This window comes from Aythya fuligula, chromosome 8, assembly GCF_009819795.1.
Source record: "Aythya fuligula isolate bAytFul2 chromosome 8, bAytFul2.pri, whole genome shotgun sequence".
Taxonomy (NCBI): Eukaryota; Metazoa; Chordata; class Aves; order Anseriformes; family Anatidae; genus Aythya; species Aythya fuligula.
This window is the reverse complement of record NC_045566.1, coordinates 20,942,643-20,969,504: the sequence shown is the minus strand read 5'-3', so window position 1 is coordinate 20,969,504 and position 26,862 is coordinate 20,942,643. Positions and strand designations below refer to the sequence as shown.

General features: G+C 53.9%; 2 protein-coding genes across 2 annotated transcripts; one reads left to right on the top strand and one right to left on the bottom strand.

Annotated features, from left to right (window-relative positions):
• The first annotated feature begins 622 nt into the window (after nt 1-622).
• Nucleotides 623-22,011, top strand: LOC116491911 (ADAMTS-like protein 2). The gene is made up of 19 exons (XM_032192274.1): nt 623-732; nt 2,275-2,299; nt 8,360-8,502; nt 10,197-10,272; nt 10,770-10,872; nt 11,829-11,974; nt 12,668-12,791; nt 14,061-14,141; nt 14,258-14,433; nt 14,690-15,125; nt 15,608-16,028; nt 16,519-16,625; nt 17,184-17,313; nt 17,657-17,870; nt 18,133-18,288; nt 18,676-18,846; nt 20,446-20,622; nt 21,247-21,391; nt 21,516-22,011. The coding sequence occupies exons 1-19, from the start codon at nt 623-625 to the stop codon at nt 21,632-21,634; spliced, it is 3,060 nt and encodes a 1,019-aa protein (XP_032048165.1). The 3' UTR covers nt 21,635-22,011.
• A 229-nt stretch (nt 22,012-22,240) lies between these two features.
• Nucleotides 22,241-25,849, bottom strand: FAM163A (family with sequence similarity 163 member A). Its single transcript, XM_032192387.1, has 3 exons — nt 25,796-25,849; nt 25,592-25,706; nt 22,241-24,920 (listed from the first exon to the last, which is right to left on the bottom strand). Exons 2-3 carry the CDS (start codon nt 25,682-25,684, stop codon nt 24,519-24,521), a joined length of 495 nt encoding a protein of 164 aa, XP_032048278.1. The 5' UTR covers nt 25,685-25,706; nt 25,796-25,849; the 3' UTR covers nt 22,241-24,518.
• Between the last annotated feature and the right edge of the window lie 1,013 nt (nt 25,850-26,862).

The window sequence follows — 26,862 nt, the reverse complement described above, 5'->3', positions numbered from 1 at the left end:
CATCCTGCACATCAGGATGTTGCAGAAAAGCAGGGAAGACTGCTGTCAAAGCCAGGCTCCCTCCAGCTGCTTGGTCAATGGGAGACGAATGTCTGAGGGCAGAGAAGAAAACACACACAGAAACAAAGGGGTGTCCAAAGACTTTTACACTCCAGACCGAAGCCTTGCATGCATTCTTCTAAACACTCAGCTTCTATAATTAATGAACGTAAGGCTGAAATCCTAGGCAACTCCCAGAAGGCAAGGGATGAGGGCAAATCAGTCCCCTGCAAGCAGCCCACGCATCTGAACATGTCTGGTTACAAACACGCAACCAGACGTTGGTTTTGGTAGCTAGTGATGGTTTTATTGGCAAGCATTTAAATGTATTAATCTGTTTAATGGTATCATCAAATCCTTCCCTACAATAGTTATCTGGAGGGTCCCAGGACCGTGGGGGAACCTTTACATTCCACACCCTTGCTTCCACATTGACTGAGAGTATTCAGAATCTTCCACAAACATTAAGAAAACAACCACACGGCTTAAAACTTGGGACCTAAAACCACAAGCAGCATTTTAACTCCATCTAGCTGCATTACACATTACATTTGCCTCACTCCTGTGACCAGAGGTTCAGGAGATGCACGTCTGGGATGAGAGCAGGACTAGTGAGAAAGGTCAGGACAGGCACCGAGGGGCCCTGCAGGGGAGAGCACTGCAGTTCACCTGGATTTGCCCTGTCATGCTCCGGTAATGCCTCACATGCAATCCCCCCTCCCCAAATCCTCTCTGCACCATATGTTACTCAACAGCCCGCTGCTGCCTCCTGCCCTTCCTGGGGCTGCAGCTCAGCAGCTGGTGGTGAGGGGCTGAAGATCAGCCACGGTACAGCTTGTGTGAGAGCAGCGCAGCACCCAGCAAGCTCATGCAGCCGGAGCTGGCCTCCGTTTCCTTCTTACCCGCAGCCTCTCCCCCACCTCTACACCTCCACAGGGCTCTGCTTATCTTCAGGGCAGGAGCTGCCTCCCGAGGAGCATTATACAGGGCTGCAGCAGGGCACAAAACCCAAGGATCGACTCAAGCTTTAGTGGAAGGCAGCTCATGGAGAAACTACATTATTTCACAACTCCTCTCCCTTGTTTTCTGTGGGATGGGTCAGAAGCGGGTTGCCCTCCTCCTCCCTTTGCCCCCCGCCTGCTGGCAGATGGCCTTGATCAGGAGCCCCGCGTTGCTCCCCCCTGCTGCCACCCCTCCATCCTTCCTCTCCCCTACCGAGAGGCCGAAGCCCTGGGTGGGGGAGAGGTGTGGAGGCCTCGCATCACCTTCCCACACCGACCGCAGCACATCTGGCGGGCAGAAGCCACGGCTGCCAAATTCCTGCCCCAGGCTGGGGACACCTCGTGCCCGGCACCAAGGCGTGTGGGCACAGAAGGAGCAGGGTGTCCTGGCCGAGGCTGTGCTGTGATCACAAGCACAGCGGGGGGATCCAGCAGGGAGCGGGGAAGGTGCCAGGAAGCTTTTAAGCCGTTTCCTTCCTTTTTGAACTCGCACAGTTGACCAGCTCAGCACGCCAGACTGAGAGCAGTGCCTGGAAGATTGGGATCAACAGAGCCCTTTAGTCTGGGACGCCCCAGGTTGCTTATGGGGGCTTCAGCTTCCTCCAGGGCCTCGTGCAGTGCAAGCAGGATGCGGCGGGCTCGTCCTGTCACTGCTGGAGGGGAAAAAGCAGCGAGCGAGGCGGTGAGCCTCGTGTCCTCCCATGAACCACGACCCGCTCCGTTTGCCATACACACCCCGCAGCTTTCCCTCCCGCTGAAACAGCGAAGCCCAAAGCCAGGCGATCGCCCAGCGAGCAGCATCTCCCCCAGCTTTTCGGGATAAAACACCAAAAAGCAGCCCCGGGCCGGGGCCAACCCCCTCCACCTTCCCCCGGCGCCTTCCCCTCAGGAGGCCGGCGGCGGGGCGGGACGGGGCTGGGGCTGAGCCCCGGGGCTGCCCGGCCCCGCCGTGCCCCGCTCCCCGCCCCCGGCGGCTCCGAGCGCCGTCTCCCCCCCTTCATCCCTCCCTCCCCCGGCGGCTGCGGGCCGCTGCCGGCCGCCCGGCAGGTTGTAAAGTCATTAAGCCCCTCAGCCATGCCGGCCCGCGCCCCGGCGGCTCCTGCCACGGCCGCTGGTGGGCCGCCACCGCGCCGCCTCCTCCGCGGCAGCAGCAGCAGCAGCGCGGCATGGCCGCCGCTCCCCGCCGCCTCCTCCTCCTCCTCCTCCTCCTCTTCCTCCTCCTCCTCCTCCTCAGCGCCGCCGCCCCCCTCGGCGCTAAGGTAAGCGGCGGCGGAGCCTCCCCCCTGCTCGCCCCTCGCCCTTCCCCTCAGCCTCCTCCGCCAGCACAAAAGGCCGGCGGGGCGAGGGGGGTCCCCGGGGGGCTGCGGGGCCTCGCCGCTCGCCTGGGTGCCGGGCGGGGAGGTGACAGCCGGGGGGGATGGCAGAAAGGGGGATCTGTGCTTTGAGACCCTCGTGGGGGCACCTTGATCCCCTGAGGTGCATGTGCGGGAGCCGGAGCCTGGTGCTCTCCTTGTCCCTGGTGTCAGAGCAGCGCTGAGCCCCTGCAGCGAGACCTTTCCCTTGTCCCTTGTCCCTTTTCCCTTTCCCCTTTCCTCTTCCCCTTCCTTCCCCTTTGGCCAGACCACCCTTCACAGGGTGCTGGCCGAGCCCCCCACTCGCAGGGGTCACCGCACACCCTGGGGCTCCACGTGCGAGCTTCCCGGCCAGGTCCCTCTGTGCACGAGGGATCCTGTGCTGCTAGCAGAAAGAAAAAGGGCTTGGAGTGGTTTTTTTCCTTCCCCAGACAAAGCCACGGTGAGGTGAAGCAGTCTCACAAGAGCTGTCTAATGCACAGCGATAGGCACCGCAGCTTTACACCCAGCTTTGTCCAGCAGCGTCTCCTGAGCTGGGCTTGTCCTCGTTTTAAGCTCAGGCAGTGTCCCGCTTCCACTGCGTGTTCACCGCCTGCTCTGCTTACCCCAAACCGTAGGGCTCAGCCAGACAGAAACTTCAGGCAGAGCAAGCCGGGTCAAGCTGAGCAGCTGTGAAATCCTTCATCTAGGCGTGGAGGAGTCCCGTTCAGGTCGGTGACTGCGTACACAAGCCCGGGCTGCTCGGGGTCCTGCTGCCACAGACCCCCGTGGGGGCACCCAGGACCCCGTGGCTCCAGGTGACCCCGCAGAGATGAAGGATTGCACGCTGCAGGAACGGCTGGTGGTATTGCTGCATGCCCTCCGATCGCTATCTTCCGTGCCAGGCCGCGCACACAGCAGTCATTAAGGGATTAACCTGCAATTGCTTTTGCTCTCTGGTTTTCTACAGCAGGGTTATACAGAGAATGCGATAGAAAGCCTCCATCCCTAGATAAGCAAATTCCTCCCTGTGTGGAGCTGTCTCGGCTCAGTGTATTCAATGCCTCTGAAAAAACTGGTGGTAGAGATGCCTCTCCTGCACACCCCACATTGCTCCCTTCTTTCCCTTCAGAGATTTCCAGCCATTCTACTAGCTCATCCCAAAGTAAGCGTGTTCTCCTACTTGAAGGGAAGGACCTAACCAACTTGGATCAAGTATTTTGTAATGACATGCCTGTGAACTTTCTTTCATGGCAGGATTATAAACAGTACTTCATAGTTCTTTGCTGGCTTCTGTTTACCAGCTTTCTAATTTGCTTCTCATCTGTGCCTCATTATATGTCCAGATTTCTGTTACTTATCTGCTGCAGTATCACATCTTTCGCAAGTTTAGCGTTTTCCCCAGATTGGTCTTCTTCCTACTCCCATATAAATTATTCTGTAGGTCTCTTTTTACCTCTGGGTACTTTCCCATCATGGGAAATTCCTTCTGTGGGATCTTGTTAAAATATTTCTAAGCAAAATCTGGTTTTGTATCTGTGTCCGACAATGAATCTCTCATACAAACTATCTCTATACAAATAGGCTAAGACAATGACAGAAGAAGAAATAGCTTTACACAAACACCATTTTTTGGGGTAAAACATCAGGGCACAATTGCAAACCCTATTGTTTTTTTTTCAGGGCTTGCGGCAGAGTTTATTGCCACAGCTTTGATCAGAGCACAACACAGGGAACCCAGACCAGGGGGGCTGAGCATGGCCATTCATTTCCAGGAGTGTAAGATAATAATCTGGCAGCCGTTCCAGGCATTAGGACATCTGAAGCTACTTAGTATTTCAGTAAGTAGCACAGTTTGCTGTAGAGAGAAGCCCTTAGGTAAAGGATCCTGCAAATTTCTGGTAGAGGACACGCGGTTAATGACCTCGGGAAGGGTCTGTTCGGAATTTAGTTCATTTCCAGCTGCTGTTTCTTGTTGTCTTAGAAGCTCTGACAGGGCTGAGCGTACAACAGCTACTTGTGCCCTTCAGTGGTGGTCAGGGCCCGAAGGCATGTCAGGCTGCAACAGAGGGCGTACCCCTGCAAGCTCCTCTATTAAGGCGAGCTGAACAGGGATGTTTGTTGTCTCTCTTCCTAGAAAGCCTTTTTTTCCCCAAGACACAGACTAATGAATCCCGAGATTCAATATGGGAGACTAAGCCAGTGACACAGTCATTGCCATTATTCCCAGGCTTCTGGGAAACCCATTGTAGTTCAGAGCTGATCTGACGCACGGCAGAGAATCGTTAGAGGATTTATTTTGTCCCTTTCTGCTCTTCAGAAAGACTGCCTGGAAAACCGATAGGATGTCAGCCTGGGCTTGCCCTCCTGTGCTGGGCTGCAGCATTTTGTTTGTGGCAGCCTTTGTTTGGTGTCGATGGGGGGGAGAAGGGAAACAGCTGCCGAGTCTTTGGGTAGACAGAAAAAGCTTTCAGTGGTGCTGGCTTAGAGACTGATGTTTCCATCATTGGTATTGGTAAATCTGGAGGCAGATGTTCTACCCTGGAAGAGTTCCCCACCCTGCCTTATCTTTTCAGTCTGAGCAGGAGGGCTAGAACAAGGTTTGTGTTCATAATTCACTGCAGAGTGCTCCTGGTGCCCCCCTGCACCAGTCCATGCAGGCTGTCCTAAATGCCTTGCTCCTTAGATTACAGCAGGTCGGGTTTTAAAGCTCTGGTCCCCCCACAGCAAAAGGACAGGAGGGCAACCTTCACCTGTGTGTTTGTACAGCCTCTGTCCAGTGAGGCACAGAAACAGCATGGTTAGCCTCAGAGAGGAAGAGCTGCAGCTGTGTGATCACCTTGTGCCAAGCCACAAGTGCCTCGAGGGAAATTCTTGCGGAGAGCACCTGGCTGAGCTGGAGCATGGTCTGTCTTAGCTACCGGTGGTAATTTCTAGCCCTAACATTTCTCAGCACCTAAGGAATTGTACCTGATCTCTTCCCTGCTTTAGGCAGAGCCCCCATCCAAGCCCAGGCAGAACCAGCCTTGCAAACACTGGACCTACGCCTGCCTCCTGCTCCAGCATTTCAAGCCTGCTCTGTGGGTGGTTCTGCAGCACAGCACAAGTTAGAGCAGCTTTAGCATCTCCCACAACCAGGGCAGTGCAAAAGAGTTGTTTTAAAGCCCGTCTGACTTTTCTTTTTCCACGGAGTGTGGGATTTACTCAGGGGCTTGGGAAACTAAAGCTAGGAGCTTATCTAATCTGGAGTCTATCCCACAGCCCTTAATTTGTTATCTGGAAGTTTGGAAAATGCAAGTATCTCTAATTGAAAACAAGAGGCGTTTGTGTGTCATGGTTAATGCAGATTTATTTCTGACAAGAGAGTAAATTCAGCACAGATTGGAACCAGCTGCCCCAGCTCTAAGTACCTGAGTCTGCCCTCCACGTCTCCAGGCCTAGGACTCAGGCGCTGTCATGCCGTAAGTCTCACTGGCTGAGGCGACAGCTCAGCATTGTCCTTGCTTGCATGAGGAAATAAATGCTCCTGAGCAAGGACCGGCAAGGGAGCTTGGTCATGGAAAACCTGAGAGCCAAATCAATCTACTTAATGTGTGATTGATTCCTCCAGCGAGGGGAGGAAGCAGGAACAGGGAGTGCAAAGGGGCTTACAGATAGAGAGGAACACATTTTATTCCAAATCTGTTGCTGCTTGAGCTGCGGCAAGAGCCTGTGCCCAAGGCATGCCTGCGATGGAGGTGGGTAGGAGGAGGTGAGCACCAGCGAGCTGAAAGCAGGGCACTGACTGGAGGAGGATCCAGCAGGCAGCTGTGGCTTGTCTTGCTTTTGAGAGCAGCAGGGCCTGTGGATCATTTACTCCAAACACACAACATCTTTTTCGTAGCAGGGTAGGTCAGTAGAACAGGGCATTTCGCTTCTCTTTGCTCATTTTCCCTCTGTACTGTCTCACCTATATAGACTGTAAGATCCGTGGAGCAGGACTATCTTGTAGGTTACAAATACACCGGATTTTGATTGCCACTTGGGGAAAAACTGTGTCAATCCTGCAGCTTCTGGTCCACATGCCTTCCCCCGGGGCAGTGCTCGCACCCCGTGGTGCTCTGTAGCTACTCAGTCACGTGGAAAGATGCCAGCTCTGATTAATACCCCAGCTACAGGAGAAGCTGCTTTGCACTGAGCTCCCCACACAGACACAGATAAATCACTGTTCTCCTTCCCTGCGATTGTGAAGAGCTCTTCCTCCACAGGCCTTGAGATGCTTATCACAGAAGAGTGTAGGAGGGGTCAGGGAAAGACTTGAACTGAAAATACCTTACAGCGAGAGACCTTTAATTTCTTTCCTGGGTAGCTCTGGAAGCTACACAGTCAGCATTTCCATTTGCGATCTGATCATATGCACTCAGACAAAAATTCTCATAGGACACAGGTTGAAATGAGCATTTGGCAGAAGAGAAAACGGTCCTTTTGAAAACATGCTTCTTTCTTTTAAATTTGATTTCAAATTTAATCCTTCTCTTGAGCAACTCTGCTGCTCACCACAGCTCTTGGTCTCAGTCAGACAACTCAAATCCAGCCAGGACATCCAAGTACATCGAAGAATTTTGTTGTATTGTTTTCACAGTTAGCTATTGTAATCATCAAAGGTAAAGCATCAGGTAACATGGTGCTGTTTCATGCAGCAGAGCAGGTTGTTTCCAACGTGCTCTGGCTGCTGTATGATCGCCAAGAAGAGGCACTGCGCGCACTTCAAACATACTAAGTTACAACTTAAAAACATTTGCACAAAAACAGCTGCATCTCTTCTGCCCAGTGGATGTTCTGTTGGCAGATGCTGTAGAAACAGCAAATTCTCGGGCAGGAATTACACTACAAGATGAAGAACACTTTGGTTTTATTACACCAATAAAGAGCGTCAAGCCAAGAGGCAGTCAACCAAAGTAGTGAACAGAGCACATTCAGCAAGGAGCAAACTCTGCTGAGTTTTCTTTCACATCCATCAATTATCCTTCTGCAGAACAGTTCTTCTCGACAGGACTATCAGCTGCAGCCACAAGCCTGCACATTTTGGTAAGAGTAGCAGTGATACTGCTTCTCTGTGCCTTTGCTTAAACATAACAGATCTTACACATGCACTAATTATTCATTTTCTTCTGCTAACACTGATAAACCATGAGCATTTTCTGCTGGGTAAATCACTTCCAATCACTGCCCTGTGGTAAACTCAGGGCTGCATTTAACACCATTCACAGCTGTATTTCAGCAAACAGCAAATTCGTTCTTGTATGTGCTAGTTTGCAAAAGTCCCAAGGAGCTTTTAGGCCATCAGACACAGAATGAGAGAACAGCGCAAGGAAAAAAATCTTGCTAAAACAAAGAGTCACTTACCTGCTGGGAGTTACAGAGGCAGAGCCAACAGCAGCCTGCTGCAGTGACCTTGTCGGGGCCAGAGGAGCTTAAGTTTGCCAAATTTAAAGGATCAGCCCCGGCGAGGCATGCTGGGTTGGGGAGAGCCCTCTGGGGAGCACGTTGTGGGGTGGGTGGCGAGAGGTCAGCAATGCAGTGGTGAGATGGGATGGCTGCAACTGCAAGGGGCTCTGCTCCCGAAGCACTCTTGAAAATGACTTTTGTGAGGGTTGCAGGGTGAGGAGCTTGGACCCGAGCCGACTCGTGCACAAAGGGGAGTTTATTCGATGTGCTGCAGCTCCAGCAGAGGACAGATGCCTCCCCCAGCCCCCCTCAGCCTTTCTCCTCTCTCCTGACCACCCGTCGGAGCCAGCTGGGGCTGCGATCTGCTGGCATATCCGACTCAGAGCTAGGCCTTGGCTCAGGCTGCAGCTGGGATTATCCCCACAAGTCCCACCTGAGGGCCCTTCTCCACATCACACCGGTCCCAGAGGCATCCTGTGGGTGCCGCCTCTGTCAGGCCTCCCTCGGGCCGAGGCAGCAGGCCGCCGGGTTCCCCCGCTAACCATCCTCTGTTTCTGTCAGGACAGTAGTGAGGCAGCTGATGGAGCTGGCCCCTGGGACGAAGAAGTCACCAAGTGGTGGGGAGAGTGGAGCTCCTGGTCCACCTGCTCCCGGTCCTGCGGGGGAGGCGTGATGTCCCGGGAGAGGCACTGCCTGCGACAGAGGTACGTCTGTCCCCACAGCACCCCTTGGCCAGCCCTCAAGGGACACAGGGGTGCCCCAACCCACGTTTTGGGCTCTGTAGGGCCTCAGGAAGGCAGGTGGGCAGCCAGCAGGCTGTGGGGCCTGTGGGAGACTTGAAGATGACAGGGTTGTGGGCTGGAGACCAGCTTTATTCCTGCTCCTCCCCTGTCCTTCACAAACACTGCTTCTCTACCACTGCTCTGAGCAACCTAACCCTGACTCGTAGCCAGTTCCCGTGCGTAGGATTTTGGCCCTTATTCCCAGACACCTTCTGGGGACTTGGCTGGCAGCAACCAGCTCAGCCATGCCTCAGCAATTTCCCCTTTTCACTCCCTGCAGAGCTGGCAAGATTTTTTTCCCCCTGTCATTTATCTGGCTGTCACCTGACAGCATCTCCATTTGTCCCCTGCAGCTGCTACAGCCCTGGCGCTGATTGAACAAGGTTTGTGGGGAGCTCCAGCTGTCCCCTGTGGGTCACCTTGCCACCAAGCCCTCCTCCTCGGGCACCTCACTAACCTGCTTCTCCCGAGCTGTTAATGAGAGCCAGCATCCTGCAGCACAGCAAGCCTCAGGGCCCCTTTCCCTTCTGCGTGAATGCACTCGGGAGTGCAGGAAGCTCAGACAAGGGCCCCCCACCTGCTCTGCCTCCTGCAAAAGGAAACTTCTTTCATGTGGGCTGGTTGGCAGCATCGGGAGGGTCCAGATGTGCTGAGGTGCCGTCCATCTGGACGCAGCCTCCTCACTGACGAGGCTTGCCAACGTCTCTGCCTCTGCTTGACACAAAACCCAGCCAAAAGGTGCTGCAGCACTAAGCAAAGCAGCTCGTGAGCCAGCTGTGCCCCACGAAATAATTTTTGCCCAAGTCTGCAGACTGCCCCTGCTTCAGCTGAAAGGCATGGCAATTTTTGAAGCCTTGTGGTGCAAATTTAAGCTATGCCTACACCGCATAAAGCATAGCTCTGCAGGGATAGCTGCAATACATCAAGGCAGTCCAGCCTGAGTATGGCTATTGCACACCCTAAGTTCCCAGCCCTGTTAACCCACTGTCTGCTGCTGATCTTTACCCAGAGCACAGTGCCTTAATCTGCAGTCCTAGCCTTTCTCCCCACACCTTCCCAGCTTTCAAGATTTTTTTCAGCATGTACACGTCAGGAACTTGGACAAATGTTGCTGGCCAGAGCTAAAGCATCAACTGCTGAGAAACTCATGGTTTTTTGTCCGTTACCTGTACCAAACCTCTCCTGTTAATCTTTTAGGGTGTCCATTCCCCATGGGAGGTGCCATCTCTCTGCCTCCTGCTCAGTCAGTTCTGATATCAATTCCCCTGCTCACTTCAGATCATGGGAGTGGTGGATCTATTGGTCTATTGTCCTTCTGTCAGATCAACCCTATGGGAGCTCAGAGGTGAAGGGGCACAGCAGTGCAAATACTTCACTTGCTCCCTGTTCTACTCAAACTGCCTCAAAAAGAGAGTAGCCTAAAATTGCATTCCCCCTAAAAGCACTGAAAATGCATTTCAGAGACGTTGGCTGGCATAGATACAGAAAGCTTTGCTCTGATAAAACACCAGCCTGGCTTCTCCCCGTTAAGTCAGGCCTGACTTCTCAGTTATCCTCAATTTCTTAGAGTTTCATGGACCTCCAGCTCATTTCTGCATTCTCATTCTGCTTTGCAGGCTCCAGATGCCCCAGGGAACAAACAGCACCATGTGTGTTGGCCAAGCCAAACACTACCAACTGTGCCAGCAGCAGGTGAGAACCACTTCCAGCACCGACTGGTTCTTACTGGGGGATGTGGGATGCAGGGGTCCGCACTTGGAGCTTCAAGAGCACCAGCAGTCAGGGTGCGACTGGTCTGTCAGAGGCACGGGCCACTCCTCGGGCAGCGTGCCTCTGAAAACAGGGGAGATGGGCTCTACTCTCTGGGACTGAAAGGTGGGGGAAAAGGATATAGATAGGTTAGATTAGATTATAGATATATTTGTTGTGGGGTGGGGGGAAGGAAGACGTTTTTCCAGTATGCTTTTCCCTTTGCTGTAAGTAAATTTTGCAGTACTGTTAAATGCAGCTGTCTGAGGCGATGGAAGCCTGGCCCTTCTGCCTGTATTATAGCATCTCAGAGTCCATCACTGATTCCTTCCAGGGTGGACTGGGCATTTTTATCCTCCAAGGATGCAGCAGGGACAAGCAGCTGTCACAACCATGGCTGCGACATAGGGAGCTTTTGATCACGTTTATTCCCTCCATAGCCCTGCCCAGCCAACACAGCAAGCTTCAAACAACAGCAGTGCTCCAGTTTCAATGCCAAAGCCTTTGGGAAGCGCTACTACCACTGGATGCCCCTCTATCCAGGTGGGTTTTCACAGCTTCACACAAAGGATCAGGGTGAGAAAACACCTACAGGATCTCCTCAGACACAGGAGAAGGATGCAGGGGGCAAGGGATGGATGCTCCTCGTTGGTCTGGAAGTACTTTCCTCTGCTACCTCCTTTGGAGAAATCATTCCCTGTTTCTTCACAGAACCTCTCTGCCCAGCCAGGCCTTCTCTCTCACCACATTGCTCCTGTTTTGGAAAATACATCAGCAAGCGCTGGCGGGCAGACAGGACACAGGCTCCTCTGAGGTGTCTCAGCTAACCAGCAGTCATCCTGGCAGAGTGGCTGTTCACTCCCTGCGTGCCTTCTTCCATTTTGGCTGCCTCTTTCGCCCAGCGTGCTTCCCACTGGGCTGGTAGTGGGTTATTCTGAACAGGATGTCCATCCGTTTCCTGCGCAGAGGAGATAAATTCCTTCACGTGGCTTGCCAGATGGCCCTTGAGGCCCAGAATCAGCTCCTCTGAGACACGACTGTCTTTCTGGACCTGCCTGTTTTTCTCTTTCCATTAGCTGCCAAGGGAACATAGAATATCTGTACCTCTAGCTCCATTTATCAGCTGGAAGGGGTGTAGCTGGCCACAGTCGGTACAGTTGGTGCCTCTCTTACAGGTCTTTTTTGCTCTTGTGTATTTATGTGTGGCCTGGGATCTGCTGAGGCAGATTCCCCTGTCTGGCACAAGGGATGGCACTGTAAAGGGGAGAGGGTATGGCAAGGAAGTGGTTTTGCCATCGAGAAGCGCTTCTGCCAGGCCTGGTCCCCATCTGCAGCCTCATACCACAGCCCCTTTACTGCCGAAACATCTGTAGCCTTGGGGTCTCATCTCAAGAAGCAAGAACATCAAAGGTGATGTCAAACCAGCAGCATGGATAAGAGGGAAGTCCCCTTCTTCACTGCCCATCTCTGATCACCTCGCTCTGCCTCTGTCCCTTCAGATGACTACACCAGCATCTCCAACAAGCCCTGCGACCTCCAGTGCACCACTCGGAGCGGAGAGAGACAGCTGATGGCCCGAGCACAGGATGGTACCTCCTGCAAGGACAGGACCCATCAAGGAGTCTGCATCAATGGGAAGTGTGAGGTGAGGCTCTGGAAGGAAATAACACAGAAATGGGGAGTATAAATGCATGGTGGAACCTCCAAGGCCAAGGGCCCCAGCAGGGAAGTGAAACCAAGGCCTGGCAGGAATAATTACGCTCCCTTTTGAATGCCTACCGACTAGAACAGAATACAAAGGACATTAGATTCACATTCCCACTGAGTAACAGAACTTTCCTCCTAGTACAGAGAGGACTAGAATTGAAGTGACTATGCTTTCATAGTCACCCAAGTTGAAAAAAAAAATCTTATATTTGATTTATCCTGCATGCAGCAAGGATAAAGTATGGGTGTGTGTAGTGTTACGCTGAGTTGTCTTAAAACCTCAAGTAGGCCTGCCTTTGATGCAGCATCTCCTGCAGAGTGATGCTGTATGTAACTATTGCAGTGCAAAAGATTGGCTTAAAGACAGCTACAGAATGAACTGAAACAGCTTACCCAAATCTTACTCCAGTCACCTACACACACACAACCTTGCCCCAGCTTCAGGGGCACAATGTAAATGGTCACAACTTGCACCAGTGAATATCTCCTGCTGCCAGATTCATTCATTCATTCATCACCCTACTCCAAGCTACCCTACACCCACACCCAGAACCTCACCTAAATGATGTGGTAGCGTTTCCTTGAAAAGACCCTGCCACCAGGAAACCCTTTCTTGTTTTATTCTTTGCAGCCAGTGGGGTGCGATGGGAGCCTGTATTCGCCCCGGACGATGGACAGATGCAGGGTGTGTGGAGGGGACGGCAGCACTTGCCACCGTGTCTCGGGCAGCTTCCGAAAGGCAATCTCACAGATAGGTACTCCCTGCTACCACAGTCCAGAGACTTCACCTGCTACTCCTTACCACCAACTGGCATGAAGGGTGACTGGCTTGAATGCGGGTAGGAGTTTCCTAGCTGCTTGGTGGAAAGAGCTGAAGAGTGTCGCCACCTCTGCTTAAATGCCTGTATTTTATCCTTTTAGCTTAATCAGAGGAGATAGGTTTTGATGTGCTGTATATTAGCCTGGCGAGTTTTCCCTTTACCTCTTTACGGGAGGAAGCAGCTGGGGATCTATTTGTTCTTACTGATTTTGGCAGCTCCCCCACCTCAGGTGATGTGAAGAGGTCAATGAATCTTCTTTATTTGTGCTAGGCGTTCACTGGAAGCTTAGGTTCCTGTGATGAGGGTCCCGGCATTTGTTTCAGCCTGCGCTCAGTCTCCAGCTTTCCGCAGTCCTATGGTTGTCACAGCTGTGGGACAGTCCCTCTGAAACGGAGCTGAGATTAACGGTTCATCTCCTGCCACCTCATGGCTCATTCCTCCACTCACAGAAGAAATAGACTGTGGTATACTCATTAGTAATTAACTGTGGTTTGAGGATGTTTTAGAATATCATTTCACATTGCTGTAGTTCCACTAGTCTACCTCATTCTCCACAGATGCTAGACCAGAGAAGCACTCAGGCTCCTTTCCAGGTCGGGGTAATGGTGCCGACCTCTCTAGCAGTACACAAACAGTCTTGGCATTCTGTTCCAGCTCTCATAAAATCTTACAGGGCAGGAAGAAAACAATGAATTTCTATTAGGAAAGACAAGCTGGCAAACCCACACAACTTTAAGAGCCTTCTCACTTCCTCTCCATTTAAAGGTCAATCTTTAAGCTCCTCTTGAGACAAATTCTGTTGAGTCAGGAGCTGAGGGGACCTACAGTCTTCTCCCTCCTCCCTTCAGCATTAGTGTTAGTCACTAGTAAGCTTTTTCTGTGCTCTTGCCAGAAAGCTTGAGAGCACATTCATTGACGCACCTAAAGCCACACAGTTATACTTGCACAATTCCTTTTTAACAAACCCAGCTGTAGTCAAACTGAGCCTTAGAGACCTGTAATGGCCATCTGTAAAGGGATTTCATAGGGGAGCTAGGATTGGAGCTCACAGCCTGGCGTGATGTGTTTATGTCCTTAAACAACCTGCTAGGGGTAGTTCTGCACTCCTACTTGCACATTTATCCCACAAACTTCTTTGCCTATGTACGCCTTTTTATTTCGTCCTCAGGGTTTCCTCACCTCCGTTCTGTTCCTGCTCCTCAGGTTATGTGTTCATCACCAACATCCCTGCCGGTGCCACGGACATCCTCATCATTGAGCGCAGGAAGACAGAAAACATCCTGGGTAAGCAGAGGATCCACAGGGATGTGGAGGTGCCAGTTCAGCTCTCCTTATTGCCAATGCAGTTTCAGTGCTCTGCATGGAATATCACATTTGTCTCTTTTGTCTCTTCTTTGAAGCACTCGCTGATGAATCTGGGCATTTCTTCTTCAACGGCAACTCTGCCATTGACAACCCCCAGAACTTCAGGGTGGCTGGCACGATCTTCAAGTACCGGCGGCCCTCGAGCCTGAACTCAGATGGGCTGGAGTATATCATAGCTCAAGGGCCCACTAACCAGTCTCTGAATGCCATGGTAAGTGAAGAGCTAGTTTTAGGCCTTCCTGTCTTGCCTGTCCCAAAATTGTGAGCCTCCCCAGACAAATGGAATATTCATCTTGTTCCCAAACCAATTGCCTGGGGCTGAGAAAGCCAGGTACTGCCCTGCAAGTTTCCAAGGATGCTATCTTCTCTTATCATCTGTCAGAAAGTAGCTGTGGTTAGAAGAGATCTCTGTGAAATACATGCCCTTCAAATAAAACAAGTTTTGTTTTCTTTCCTGTTTCCCCCAGTACTATAACTTCAATGGCAAAATGCCACATATAACTTATGACTACACTGTACCACGGACACCACCACCTCTCCGAACTGCAGCCCCTGCTGTAGACAGACCTCACTATCATCACCTGCTAGAGACCAGCCAGAACTATCCTGCTCCAGCCAACTCCAGAGCTGCCAAGGACTCCAATGCCACATGGCTCTCCCTGCCACCAGATGACACCAGCGAACAGTTTAAGACAACCTTAAGAGAAAGGCATGAAGATTTAGGCTTCAGTCATCCGCACTTCTTCCAGACCAACTCCACCAGTCAGCCTCGGGGCTGGGTCTGGGAACAAGGTGAAGAAAAGGAGAAATATGACTTCCAGATAAGACAGGTCTACCATGCAAACACAGCAGGAGAGGAAGAGGAGGACAAAGCAGCAGCAATCGGTGGAGAAACAGAATTGGGTTGGTTGCTTTATTTTTCTTTCTCTCACAAGTCTGCATTCATTGATAGTGGACGTTCCACATTGGCTTACTTGAAATCTAGAGTGGCGTTCCCGTTGGGGCTGCCAGAAGAGAAGGATGGTTAATAACAGGGGTGGAGACTGTCAGGGAGCAGCAAGGGCTGGTTGTTCCTTAAGGGAAGGGGAGCAAAGCTGAAGTTGATCTGGGAAAGCCAAACAATTCAGGAACAGAAGTAGGAGCAAAACTCACCTACAACATAGGTGAGGCCAGACCTGAACTTAAATGGAGCTCCTGGGCCATGGGTAGAGAGTGTGTGAGGATCCCACGTGAGGCTGGTCAGGGCAGTTAAGGTGCCATGCTGGCACCTTATGATTTTAAGGCCAAATACTTCATGCTTTTTTTCCGCTTACTGGACACCTAAACCACGTGCTGAAGTCTAAGTCATACAAGACAGTGAAAGCATCCCCCTGTTTCTCTTCCAGCCCTCAGATTCAATCAGATTTCCATCAGCACAGCTGTACCCTACAGCACGAGGAGATCCGAGCTCTCGGAGAACAGCCGCGCAGCGTCCTCCAGGCTTCGTCTCTTCAGGCGGCTGTGTCACCGAGACCTGCACCACACCGCCTTCTGTAGGGAGCTGCAGCACCTGGCAGCCAGGCTGGCCCAGAGGAACTCCACAGCAGGACTATGGACCCAGACGGCTGCCCGGTGGCCACAGGGCCTCCACAAAGCACCGTCCCGTAAGAACTCACTGGAGGACTTGAAGGTGGAGGCATATGCTGGGAGTCAGGGGGAAGCAAGCAACTACAGCGTGATGGCATCTGTGGAGAGCCCTCTGCTAGGTGCCAGCACAACCGCGGACATCAGCCAGGCAGAGCCTCTGCAAGCCCCTGGCGCTGAAAGGTGGCACTTGGTTTCCTGGGCAAAACAGGAGCGTGGTTAGCTGGGGAGGGAGGGTTGAACCGATCCTCATAGTCTCACCGCTGTCCTTGACGTCCCTGTTCTCCAGTGTCTCTCCATGGCAGCTGTTGGAGGTCCTTGAGAAATGGTGTGTCCTCCAAAAACTGATTGGCGTAGCTCCTGGTGTGACACAGAGCTTCCAGAACCTATTTTGTGTCCTCCTGCCTCAGAGGGATCCATTTAAATAGGTTCTGTAGGACCTGCAGGGCTGTGGCTATTCACAGCCTTGCTAGTCGAATACAAGAGGTGGATCAAGGCTTTGCACTCTGCTTGTCATTGGGACATCTTGTCCAAGGTGGGGGGAGATGGCGATGGAGAGCAGGAACAATGGGTTTCGTCCCGTTTTCAAAGAAAGTAAGGAGGAAATTTAATACGTTTCATGTTTGCAGCAATTTTCATCTTTATCTCATGCCACTTCCTCCTCTCTTTGCAGCAATGAGTTCAATGTGAGCCCCGTGAGCCACGACGACATCAGCTTGGCTGACATGTATCGCTGGAAGGTCTCAGCCTATGCCCCCTGCAGCTCCACGTGCACTTCAGGTAGGTGAAGACCTGATCCTTATTTTCAAGACGGGTTCATCCCGGTAACTTCCTTTAATTGGAATCCACACAACCGCCCCCCGGTTTCTTTGCCATTTGGTTCCCTGTTTTTATGGTATCTAGAGAGGGCAGATGCATTTTGGTGGAAAACCAGGATATTATTGCAATGCCATTGGTCTTAGAGTGGCATCTTGAAGTGATTGACTCTTGTAATCAGTGGGGCAATTGTGAATTTCCGTACTTTGTAGGATGAGTTTTGGCGTCAGTTTTCCTTCCCAGGATGGGAGGTTAGGATGACAGCCCTCAGAGGAGTCTGGGGAGAGAAACGGAGCCATCCAGAGCATCTGGCTGATTTTTGTTTGGAGCCTTTTGTCAGTTCAAGCCTTTCCTAGGCAACTGATTGTGCAAGGGAGATCCTTTTTGGCTGCTGTTAGAGAAAACACTGGTATTTTTAAAATTGCAGGTAGAGTTTCAGAGGCTCTTCGATAATGTAATCATAGTTGAGGGAGGCTTTTGCATCTGGTAGAGCCTGACCAAGAGAGGATCTTGATTGTCCAGCAGGTATCAGCGCCTCCTACGCGATGTGTGTCCGGTACGATGGAGTGGAAGTGGATGAAACATACTGTGATGCCCTAACCCGGCCAGAACCTACTCACGAATTTTGCACAGGCAGGGACTGCCAGCCTAGGTGAGTGGGAACAACATGAACTGTCTGTGGGTACTACACATTTTAGTGAGGATTATTTTTGGCTCGACAACCATTTCGGGGCTGGAAGTTGTGCTTAAATAGCTAAACCCACTTACTCTCATGTTCACAAAAAAGGGAAGGAATTTATTGTGTCTAAATTACCTGTGAAGCACAAAGCTGTCTTCTTTCAAGACCAGCCCCCCTTAACATCAACATCTACGTGATCAGCAGCAGTTACTGGTTCAGGGAGTCCCAGGAACACACGCACTCCCCAGCCACCCTCTGTCCCTTGGTCCCCTTACCTGGGTTTTCCTTTGTGCTTTCTCTCCCGATGCTCGTGGAGGTGGGAGACCAGCCGGTGGAGCGAATGCTCCAGGACCTGCGGCGAGGGCTACCAGTACCGCACCGTGCGCTGCTGGAAGATGCTGGCTCCGGGCTTCGACAGCTCCGTTTATGATGACCTCTGTGAGTCAGCCGGGCTGGCCAGGCCCATGGAGAGGAAAGCCTGCAAGAACAAGGCCTGTGGGCCTCAGTGGGAGCTCTCCGAGTGGTCTGAGGTAGGTGGCAGGGGAGCTTTGCATCCAAGGATGGGCTGGGGCCTGGAGGAAAATGACAAATGTTGGGCGCTTCCCTCTGGTGAGTGCTGAGGAAGCGCTGCCCGACTGTGCCCTGGGGAAGCAAGTACTGCCTTTACCCCCTTTTTCTCTTCCCCTGCTGGGGTCCTGCCCCTCTCCACTAGTGCAGCAGGAGGAAAACACCTCTGCTTGTCCCTCTTGCGCTCTGCTTCTGAGCCCAGGGGCTGGCTCTGTGTCGTTGCAGTGTTCAGCCCGGTGCGGCACCCAGGGGACGATGAAGCGGGAGGTGCGCTGCTCGGTGGAGGCACCCCTCTGCGACGAGTCCCGCAAGCCCAGCAGCGAGAAGGTGTGCTCAGGACCCCCCTGCGACCGCCGCTGGACCGCTTCCGACTGGGGCCCGGTGAGTCCAGAGGGGCTGCTGCTCCCTCCCCCAGTGCTGGGGGTACAGGGCTGGCAGGAGAGGGCAGACAGGCAGTCACACTGCTGGTCTGCTGGCTTTCGTCTGGCAGAGGCTAGAGAATCGGTGATTATCTGCATTTTTGCCTCTCCATGCTGCAAAAATGCAGATTATCTCTGATTAAGTCCGAGGGGAGTTCTTTAATAATTTGGGATCCTCCTGGCACCTGAAGAATGACCCCCCCCCCCCGACCAGATGTACTTCTAAAGACCCATGGGGTCGAGTGCCACACAGCCCCAAATGCAAGCCTAGGCTCCAGGCCCCCAGCACACCACAGACCGTGGCCCCTCAACCTTCCTGCTGTAATTAAATGCCCTCTGTTCCTCCAAGTGCTCAGGTGCCTGTGGTGAGGGACGCATGAGTCGCTTTGTCGCGTGTCGCAACCTGGAGGGCAAGGTGATCTCCGACGCGCAGTGTGACCCGGCCGCCAAGCCCCTGGCTGTCCACCCATGTGGAGACAAGAACTGCCCCGCGCACTGGGTGGAGCAGGAGTGGGATCAGGTAAAGCCCACCCCACATCCCACAGGAGCTGGTGGGTGTCTGGCTCCCTTGGCAGAGCTGTACCCTTGGCACAGCTCCTTCCACAAAGAGGGAAGTAGCAATGCCCCAGTTTGCCCCCCCATACCTCAAGGTTTGTGGCACTTGCTGCCTTCCCAGGGAGCTCCATTGGAGGGCAGCAATGTCCTAAGGAAATCCTCCTCCTCTCCCACCTCTGGCTCCCAGCTGGCAGTTGCAGGCACCTCAGCAGAGCTCTGTCCAGAATCTGCACTCACCTCCCCAAGATTTTGGTCCCACCACTAAAGAGAAAGCCCCAGAAAAAAACAACTGGTTCTCTGATTAATAATAGCCAGAGGGAAGCCTGGACCACAGCCCGAGTCCCTGCCCTGGAAGTCACATCCAGCCCAAGAACGCTTACTTGCCTCAGGACTCAGAGTCAAGTGAACGTGGCCCAGGTGCCTCATTCTATCCAGCCATCATTCTCACCAGCCTACTCCCTCTCTGTTGATCAAGGGGCTCTGGGCTTCCCATGACAAGCTGGGCCAAATCCCAGAGCATCCAGAAGGGACACATTGACTCACTTGTGGGGTTTGACCTTGTAAAGTCTTGAGAAAAACAGGGATTCACAGAGCATTAAGGAAGAAGGTCAGAGAAACAACCAAGCTCTCCCTCCCCTCCAACCATAGCTAAGCCTCTGTTCTCCTTTTTGTAGCCTTCCTAGCTGTTGACTGCATTCAGCTGTGTCCCTCCAGCACTGGTTAATGAGCAGTTAATTGGTTAAACCTGGGGACCTGTGGCAGTCCTGTCACCCTTTCCTGCTCTGGCCCATGGTGTGGGTCACGTACAATGCTGCGGTACAATTGTTCAGTTATGCCCTGGTGACTAAACTCACCTGAACCCTGAAAAGCCAGCTGGGCTCCCCACCTTTGCCTGTGCCGGCGTCTTTGCTGTGTTCTCTCAGCACAGGATGACTCAGGAGGGACACAAGCCAGCTGTGCTGGCCCCAGCATGGTGAAGACAGGCACAAAGCAGTGAAATCTCAATCTGGCAACTGCTGCTGTGGGCATCAGGGAGCGGAGCAGAACTAGAATCAGATTCTGCTTCTCTTGGTGTTGTCCTGAGAAGCTGAGCCCTCCCACCTGTGCCTGCATGGCTGTGGGCTGAGCTCAGGTACTTGTCCATGCAGGTCTCCTGTAGCGCACCAGTTTGATCCCCTTGGCCCACGCACTGCTTGTCAGTGTTCCAAGACACAGGTTGCTGCACAAATATGCTACACAGTCTTTGAGGACATAGAGGTACATAAATTAAGTCAGAAACAGCCTTTTGTAGTCTTACCTTGACTCTTCCAGCTCCCTTGTGGTAGCTGCTCTCAGGCCGGCCGAGCTCAGTTCAGCATCCCCCACGGATGGATTGTGCACAAATAACCAGCTCCTGTCCCTGCTCCCCAAGAAATTCAGCTCCCTTGCAGGCAGCCGTTGCTCCTGTGCCTGCCCCCTTTAGACTGGTGTTAGCACACGTTAAGCACCTTGCTTCTGAGCAGGATGCCATCTTACCTGGAGCTGCACAGCCGAGGAGCATCATTTGTTTTGTTTTCTTCCCCAGTGTGATGCCAGCTGTGGGCGAGGGATGAAGACCAGGGTCGTCTTGTGTGCAGGCTTGGAGAATGGGGTGTACAGGGAGTACCCTGAGAAGCGCTGTGAAGCCTCCCAGAAGCCTGAGGAGCACGCTGCCTGTTTCAAGAGGCCGTGTTCGACGTGGTTCACTACCTCCTGGTCACAGGTAGGGCTCAGGGAGGTGGGGAGGGGGGAGATGAGGCCTCATAACCCTGGTTGATGGCATACAACCTGCACTGAGGATTTCTAGCAGCCTGATCTGCTGAGGGCTCTGGTAGGACTGGACAGGACTGCGAGCTCTCTGTTAGCAGACCAGGCAGCAGAGGGAGAGGCTGGCACACAGGAGCTGGAGAGCATGTGGATTATGGCCTCAGGCAAGAGCACGCACTGCACTGCAGGCATTACAGCCGCGTCTCCTCTGCCAGGAGTCAGTGTTCTGTCCTTCCCTTGATTTTCACTAGTGAGCATTTAGGGAGTGGGGGTAGGCAAAGCTGTGGCTGACTCACAGCAGCCATTTTGTCCATCGTCAATCATAGCATCAGCGTTCAAAGCAAAAGCAACTCTGAGCTGCGTTAAAAAGCAGAAAGCCAACTCCTCCCTCACTCTGCCCCAGCTTCCAGGGGCTCTCCTCCAGCAACCAAAGGGGAGCTAAATCTGAGATCGGTGTGGGATCTGACCCAAGTCTCCTCAAGAGTAGTCTCCAAAGGAAGGCCTTGCAGGAAGAAAGAACTCGGCACCCACAGGAAAATAAAAACCTGCCTCTCATGATCCCTTCCCTCGATCTCCACAGTGCAGCAAGACGTGCGGTGCTGGTGTGCGGCTGCGCGAGGTGAAGTGCTACCAGGGAGAAGCGTTGGCTCAGGGCTGCGACCCCGCTTCCAAGCCAGAAGCCAGGCAGACGTGCCAGCTCCAGCCGTGCCCCACAGAGGCACCAGGTGAGGCTGGGAGGGCAGGGAGGGTGGGAGAGGAGCCCTGGGAGCCCTTTACGCCCCCCAGCCCTCAGCTGGGGGAAGCACATCTCCCTTTGTAACCTTTTCTGTGGATGCTTCTGCTCCCCAGAAGAAGACTGTGAAGACAAAGCGACGGCCAACTGCGTGCTGGTGCTGAAGGTGAAGCTGTGCTCTCACTGGTACTACAGGAAGGCTTGCTGCCGGTCGTGTCGGCTCAAGTCACCCTGACTACTACCAGCCTGTAGTTCCCTTCCAAATTCAGGGGCAAGACCCCCCTTGAGCCAGACTTTACCACTTGAAGCCACACCACTTGGCTTGGCTATGGAGCCAGTCCCTGTAGACGAGCCTGCTCAGCAAGGAAGGACTCCTAGGACTTAGTCATCACCGTTCCCTCTCCACCAAGAGGTTTTTATTCAAAACAAACCATCGGTTCCTAGAAAGCTACTGAGAAGCGAGTTGGGAAAGCCTGTCCCTGCTGTCAGTCATCTCTGAAGAGCTCCAGGTGGAGGTGGTGGGGCGCAGAGGCCAGCCCACAGCAGGGCACAGACCACAGCAGCAGTCGCTCTGCCCTGCCCTGCTGATTTTTCTACTACAAGGGTTATTTCCAAATCACAGCCCAAAAATTCTGTGTCACAATAAAGATCTAAACCGTAAATCTGTGTTTTTTGGGTTGCATGTACCTAGGTCCAGGCAAGGGAGGAAGAGGGACATGAGAGGGACAAGAGCAGGAGCAGGTAAGGTGGGGTGGTAAAATCCTTGCACCAGGACACTTATAGGGCAGCACTGGATGAATCCCGCTTTGTGTTGCCTGCCAAAGAACAGCAATCACTCCTGTTTTGTATTTCAAAGTCCTCATTTATTTCTGACATTGAGTTTGGACCCATAGCTCAGCAACAAAGACAGAGAATAATAACAGGGGAAATCTGAAGTGGAAAAAATCTGAGATCCCTGCCCCCACCCTGTGCTGTTCCTCCGCCATTCCCCAAACCTCACAACCCCCAGCTGTATCTCCCGTGTCTCCTGCCCTTTCGGACTCACCCATCTGTCTGCAGCCACACCAGGCCAGGGGTTTGTGGTGGCTGCCAGGACAATCCTCGCCTTGGCCATCCCACGACTTGGGATCTGCCTCGCCAGCCGCGGCACCCTGTTAGCTGGCAACAGGTCACATTTCGTTTGCGCGTGATGGTGATGATGATCTGGTTGCCTTCCTCTCACCAGAGGGGTGACCACAGAAGCAAAGCCTGGTGTGTTATTCCCACCCGGAGCGGGTCGTGGCAGGAGGCCTTGCTTCACGCCAAGAGGTAGAGTTGGGTGCCGGGAGCTGCCGTGCCCTCGGGTCACGCTGTGATAACTTCACGTGGCTCCGAGCAGGAGGGAGACCTAGCTGAGCTCTGGCAGGAAAGGACAGGATTCGCCGGGTTAGCCAAGAAAAACTGTTAGAGACTATGTTCCTGGGGAGGAGGACTGGGTGGGAGCCAGGGACTATCAGCCAGGGAGCTTCACTGCTGCTAGCTTTCTTCTTCCCCCTGCCTGCCCTTAACGTGAGAGGCCATGAAGACCTGCTCTCGCTATTTGGAGAATGGAAGGAGACTGTAAAAGAGATGCAGCTAGGCTGAGGCTGGGGATAATGGAAATGCAATGTCTTTCTGGTCCGGAGATGGAGGAGACAGTGAATAATGTTTGCTCAAAAGGCTGTGTAAAATGCGGGCTGGGGCACGGTGGTGGGATTGGATTTGGCATTCGTCTGGCTCCTTTTCTTTGGGTAGTATGAGCAGAGGTGCCAAGCCATGAGGAGGTCAAGCATGTCAATTAGCCTTTTGCCTGCTAACGAAGACATCTGAGGCATGTGCCTCCATACCGAGACCTCCTTCACCTGTGCTTGAATTGGGGAGGTCAAAAATTACCAATCCAAATCTTTCTGGTAATCCAATTTCCAAACTGTGGAGGTGCAAAAAATCCCGAAACCAAACCATTTCGACTTCTGAGCAGTTCTGCCTGATATGGCAAAGGCAAGGCAAGCGGCTCCTGCTCCTGCTTCTAGCAGCATCCGCACGGCCAGGGGGAGCTGGGCCGGCTGCATCCCTCCCCCTGCCATTAACAGGGAGCGCCGGTTGCTATGGGAAGTGCCCGTGAACGATGGAGACGTCCTTTGGGTCATTTTTCACCTAATTTGATTTATGGAGGAAGAAGGAACTTTCCCACGTTCGTGCTGCAGACGGAGCTGCTGGCTGAGCTGTCGTTAGCAGCCGCGGAGCCACCGAGCCCAGGCTCGGGTCTTGCAGCCTCTTCTTCCAGAAGTAAAGGAGGGGGGACCCCGAGCACCTGGAAATCACGCTCCGTTAGAGGTTGTGATCCTTGCACAGGAGGAGACCTGACCCGGCAGTCTCTGCTGTTGTGAGCAAAAGCCATCCTCAAACCAGCTGTGCTTGGCTGGGGGTCCAGGCAGGGCTTTGGATGCTGAAGGTGATCAAACTGCAGTTACCGAGGGGTGCAAACCTCCTCGTAAGTAAAGTCTCGATATCTTTATGGGCCCAAGCTAAAACCGCTCCTAAGGAAGCTCGTGAGGAGTGGAAGAGGTGGGGTTTTGGCTGCAGAGGGATCTACCTGTGCCCATTCGCGTGGGTCTCGCAAGCAACTTTGCCTCCCCTCACGGCGATCCAAATCCTCTCTGGTAACTTCTCCTACATGCGTGCAGACCAATGTGGCCGGGAGCCGGTGCCGTTTTTGGCAGTAACACAGAAGCAAAGTGCTCACGGTGCCCCAGCCTCCCCGGCCTCGCATCCCCCTGTGCTGCAGGGGCTCCCCTCTCCATCCCTCGGGGCGGCTGCGTGGGGACTCCGGGGAGCCTCGGGTAATTAGGTTGGTTTGTACTGTACATAGCCCTCATTAGACAAGTCCCTTCAGGAGATAGAGCAGTAATTACACTTATTGTGGGTTCGGAGACCGCCGTCTCGACATCCTCCTTCGATGATGTCTCCCTTACCCGTAAAGCTTCGCCGTGCCGGCTCAGCAGGAGGGCTGCACGGGTGCCGCGCTCCTCCCTTGCACAGACCCCAACCCGGCCAGGGGGGCGAAAATCCCCATCCCCGAAGCGGGGCGTGTTGCCGGGGGGTCACACCTCCGTGCTGATGGCCCTCGGCGGGGGGAAGCTCTCGCGGAGGAGGCCGTGCCGGCTCAGCGAGAAGCCCTGCAGGGCCGCCAGGTTGACGGGCGGCCCCATCTCCTTGTAGCAGGCGGGCGCGTAGGCGACCCGCTCGCCCCCGTTGCGCACCATGTCGGGGGTCCGTATGTAAAAGGGGGAGCCGTAGGGGGAGCAGGTCGGGCAGCGGGGGTGAGCCCCGTGCTGGTTGAGCTCAGGGACGGGTGTGGGGCTGCCCTGCCCGTCCACGACGCGGGAGTTGCAGGCGTTGCACGTGCCGGGGTGAGAGTGCGCGGGAAGGTCGGGCTCTTCCTCTTCCTCCTCCTCCTCCTCCTCCTCTTCCTCATCGGAGTCATCTTTCTTGCAGCAGTAGTACTGCGGGAAAGGGACAGGGCTTTTATCAGAAAGCGCAGGCACAATGAGTTAGAGAGGAAGGAACAGGGAGAGGCTGAAATCCAGCCTCATCCATCACATTTGGCTGCCGCAACTTAAAGGCCAGCCTCGCCTCTGTTAATAAATAAAAATAATTACAAACAAACAAACAGAGTAGAGGTGGGAAGAGAAAAGTGGTGAAGCAGGAGTGGTTCAGCCGGATGAAACCTGGCAGGATGCAGCTGGGGGGGGCTCATCCTTTCCCCTGGCAGCGAGGTTAGCATGGGGAAGGCGTTTTGGGATGCCACCCCCCGAGTAACCGCTGTGCTGCCCGTCACGTTGCTGCATGGCGCAGACTTCACATTAACTTTTAAAAAGCAGGAGGTTGTAGCCGGCCGTTGTTGAAAGCCTCCTCGCCTAATTTACTTGGGGAAAAAAAAAAAAAAAAGAGCTCTCCATCTGGTATTGCAGCCCCAGCCGAGCCTACACCTGAATGAACAAGCGCTGCAGATCCTCAAAAGCCTTGGGGGGAGGAACAGCAGCACCCGGGGAGATGTGGTGCTGCAGCTCCCTGCCCATCACCAACGAGAAGCCCCCCAGATCCCTCCTGTACTAGCGATGCTGCTGGGACCCCCGCAGCCCCCCGGTGTGACGGGGATGTCCCCAGCGCTCACCTGTAGCCTACAGTAGCAGAGCACGGCAATGATGCACAGTAGGATCACAGTCGCTAGGATTCCCCCGGTGATAACAACAGTTCCCGCTGTCATCCGACCGATTCTCCATCAAACTCTGAAAGGCAGGATGTGACCGTAGGGCTCGGGGGCTACAAGGACACGGGGGCAGGCATCGCGTCCCCCCGCCACCCGGGGGCCACTTACCCAGGAAAGCGGTGGCCGAGCCTCGCGGTCACGCCGGCCCCGGGGCGGCCGGCCGGGGTTGGCAGCTCTGCATGGCCCCGGGGAGACGCCTGCGGCCCTGGGAGGGGGGAGAAGGAGAAAAAGGTGCTGTCAGCTCATCCCCCTACCCGCTGTCCCCTTCGGTCCGTCCCCAGCACCATGGCAAAATAATTCACTTCTGTAGGGAGCACGGCAGGGTGCTGCAAAAATGGGGAAGACCAACCCACCAGGCTGGGAGAGGATGCTCCAAAATCTGTGATTTCAGCCCAAATGAGTGAGTTGCACCCAGGAAGCCCTGCTGGGCCATCCCGTGCCTCGGGTGATGCAGTGGCTTTGGGAAAGCGTGGGCAGGGCTGGCGCAGCCGCACTTCATTACCGGCCCCGCAGCCCCCTAATTGATAGGGCCCCAGAGCCAGCCGGGGAAATCTAATTACCCGCTGCCCACGTGGCCCTAGCTGATGGAGGGGGGTGGCAGCTTCCAGGCGAGACCTGCCGACCCCGCTCCTCTGCAGCACGGCCCCAGGCAGCTTCATCCCCATCTCCCTTCTCTCTCCATGCTGCCACACATCCCGATTCCTGCTCCCCGAGCCCCAGCCTGAGCTTTGGGAGGGGCATCGCTCAGACCTGGATGGGGCCAGATGAGGTCCTCCTGCAGGTTTTGCACCCTCAGGGACCACACAGAGGGGACAGGGGACAGCCAAGGAGGGACGCGATGCCTCTGCCACCCACCGTGGGGTTTGCAGGAGACCGACCCCCGGCAGGTCCAGCCTGCTGCAAATTGATTTCCTGCGCTCAGCCAGGCACCACGCGAAGCCAAGAGGATGGTTCGTGTTCAATTTCCTCCTCAAGCTGCTCTCACACGTGAAACAGGGAAAAAGAAAATAAAAAAATCCAAGAAATCGATGCGCCCAAAAGCCAGCTGATAGCACCATCCGTCAGCAGAGCTAACGACAGGGACGGACACGCGGCCATCATAACCGAGCTGCACCCTGAGATGCTGCCAGGAGCTGGGGGCAGCAGGGACGGCTTGGGGACACGGGACAGCGCCT

Coding starts and splice junctions, on each gene's coding strand:
- LOC116491911 (XM_032192274.1), top strand. CDS start 623: ATGCACGTCTGGGATGAGAGCAGGACTAGTGAGAAAGGTCAGGACAGG. Junction 14,434..14,689: donor ACCAGTCTCTGAATGCCATG/GTAAGTGAAGAG, acceptor TGTTTCCCCCAG/TACTATAACTTCAATGGCAA. Junction 15,126..15,607: donor CGGTGGAGAAACAGAATTGG/GTTGGTTGCTTT, acceptor TTTCTCTTCCAG/CCCTCAGATTCAATCAGATT.
- FAM163A (XM_032192387.1), bottom strand. CDS start 25,684: ATGACAGCGGGAACTGTTGTTATCACCGGGGGAATCCTAGCGACTGTG. Junction 24,921..25,591: donor TCTGCTACTGTAGGCTACAG/GTGAGCGCTGGG, acceptor CCTTTCCCGCAG/TACTACTGCTGCAAGAAAGA.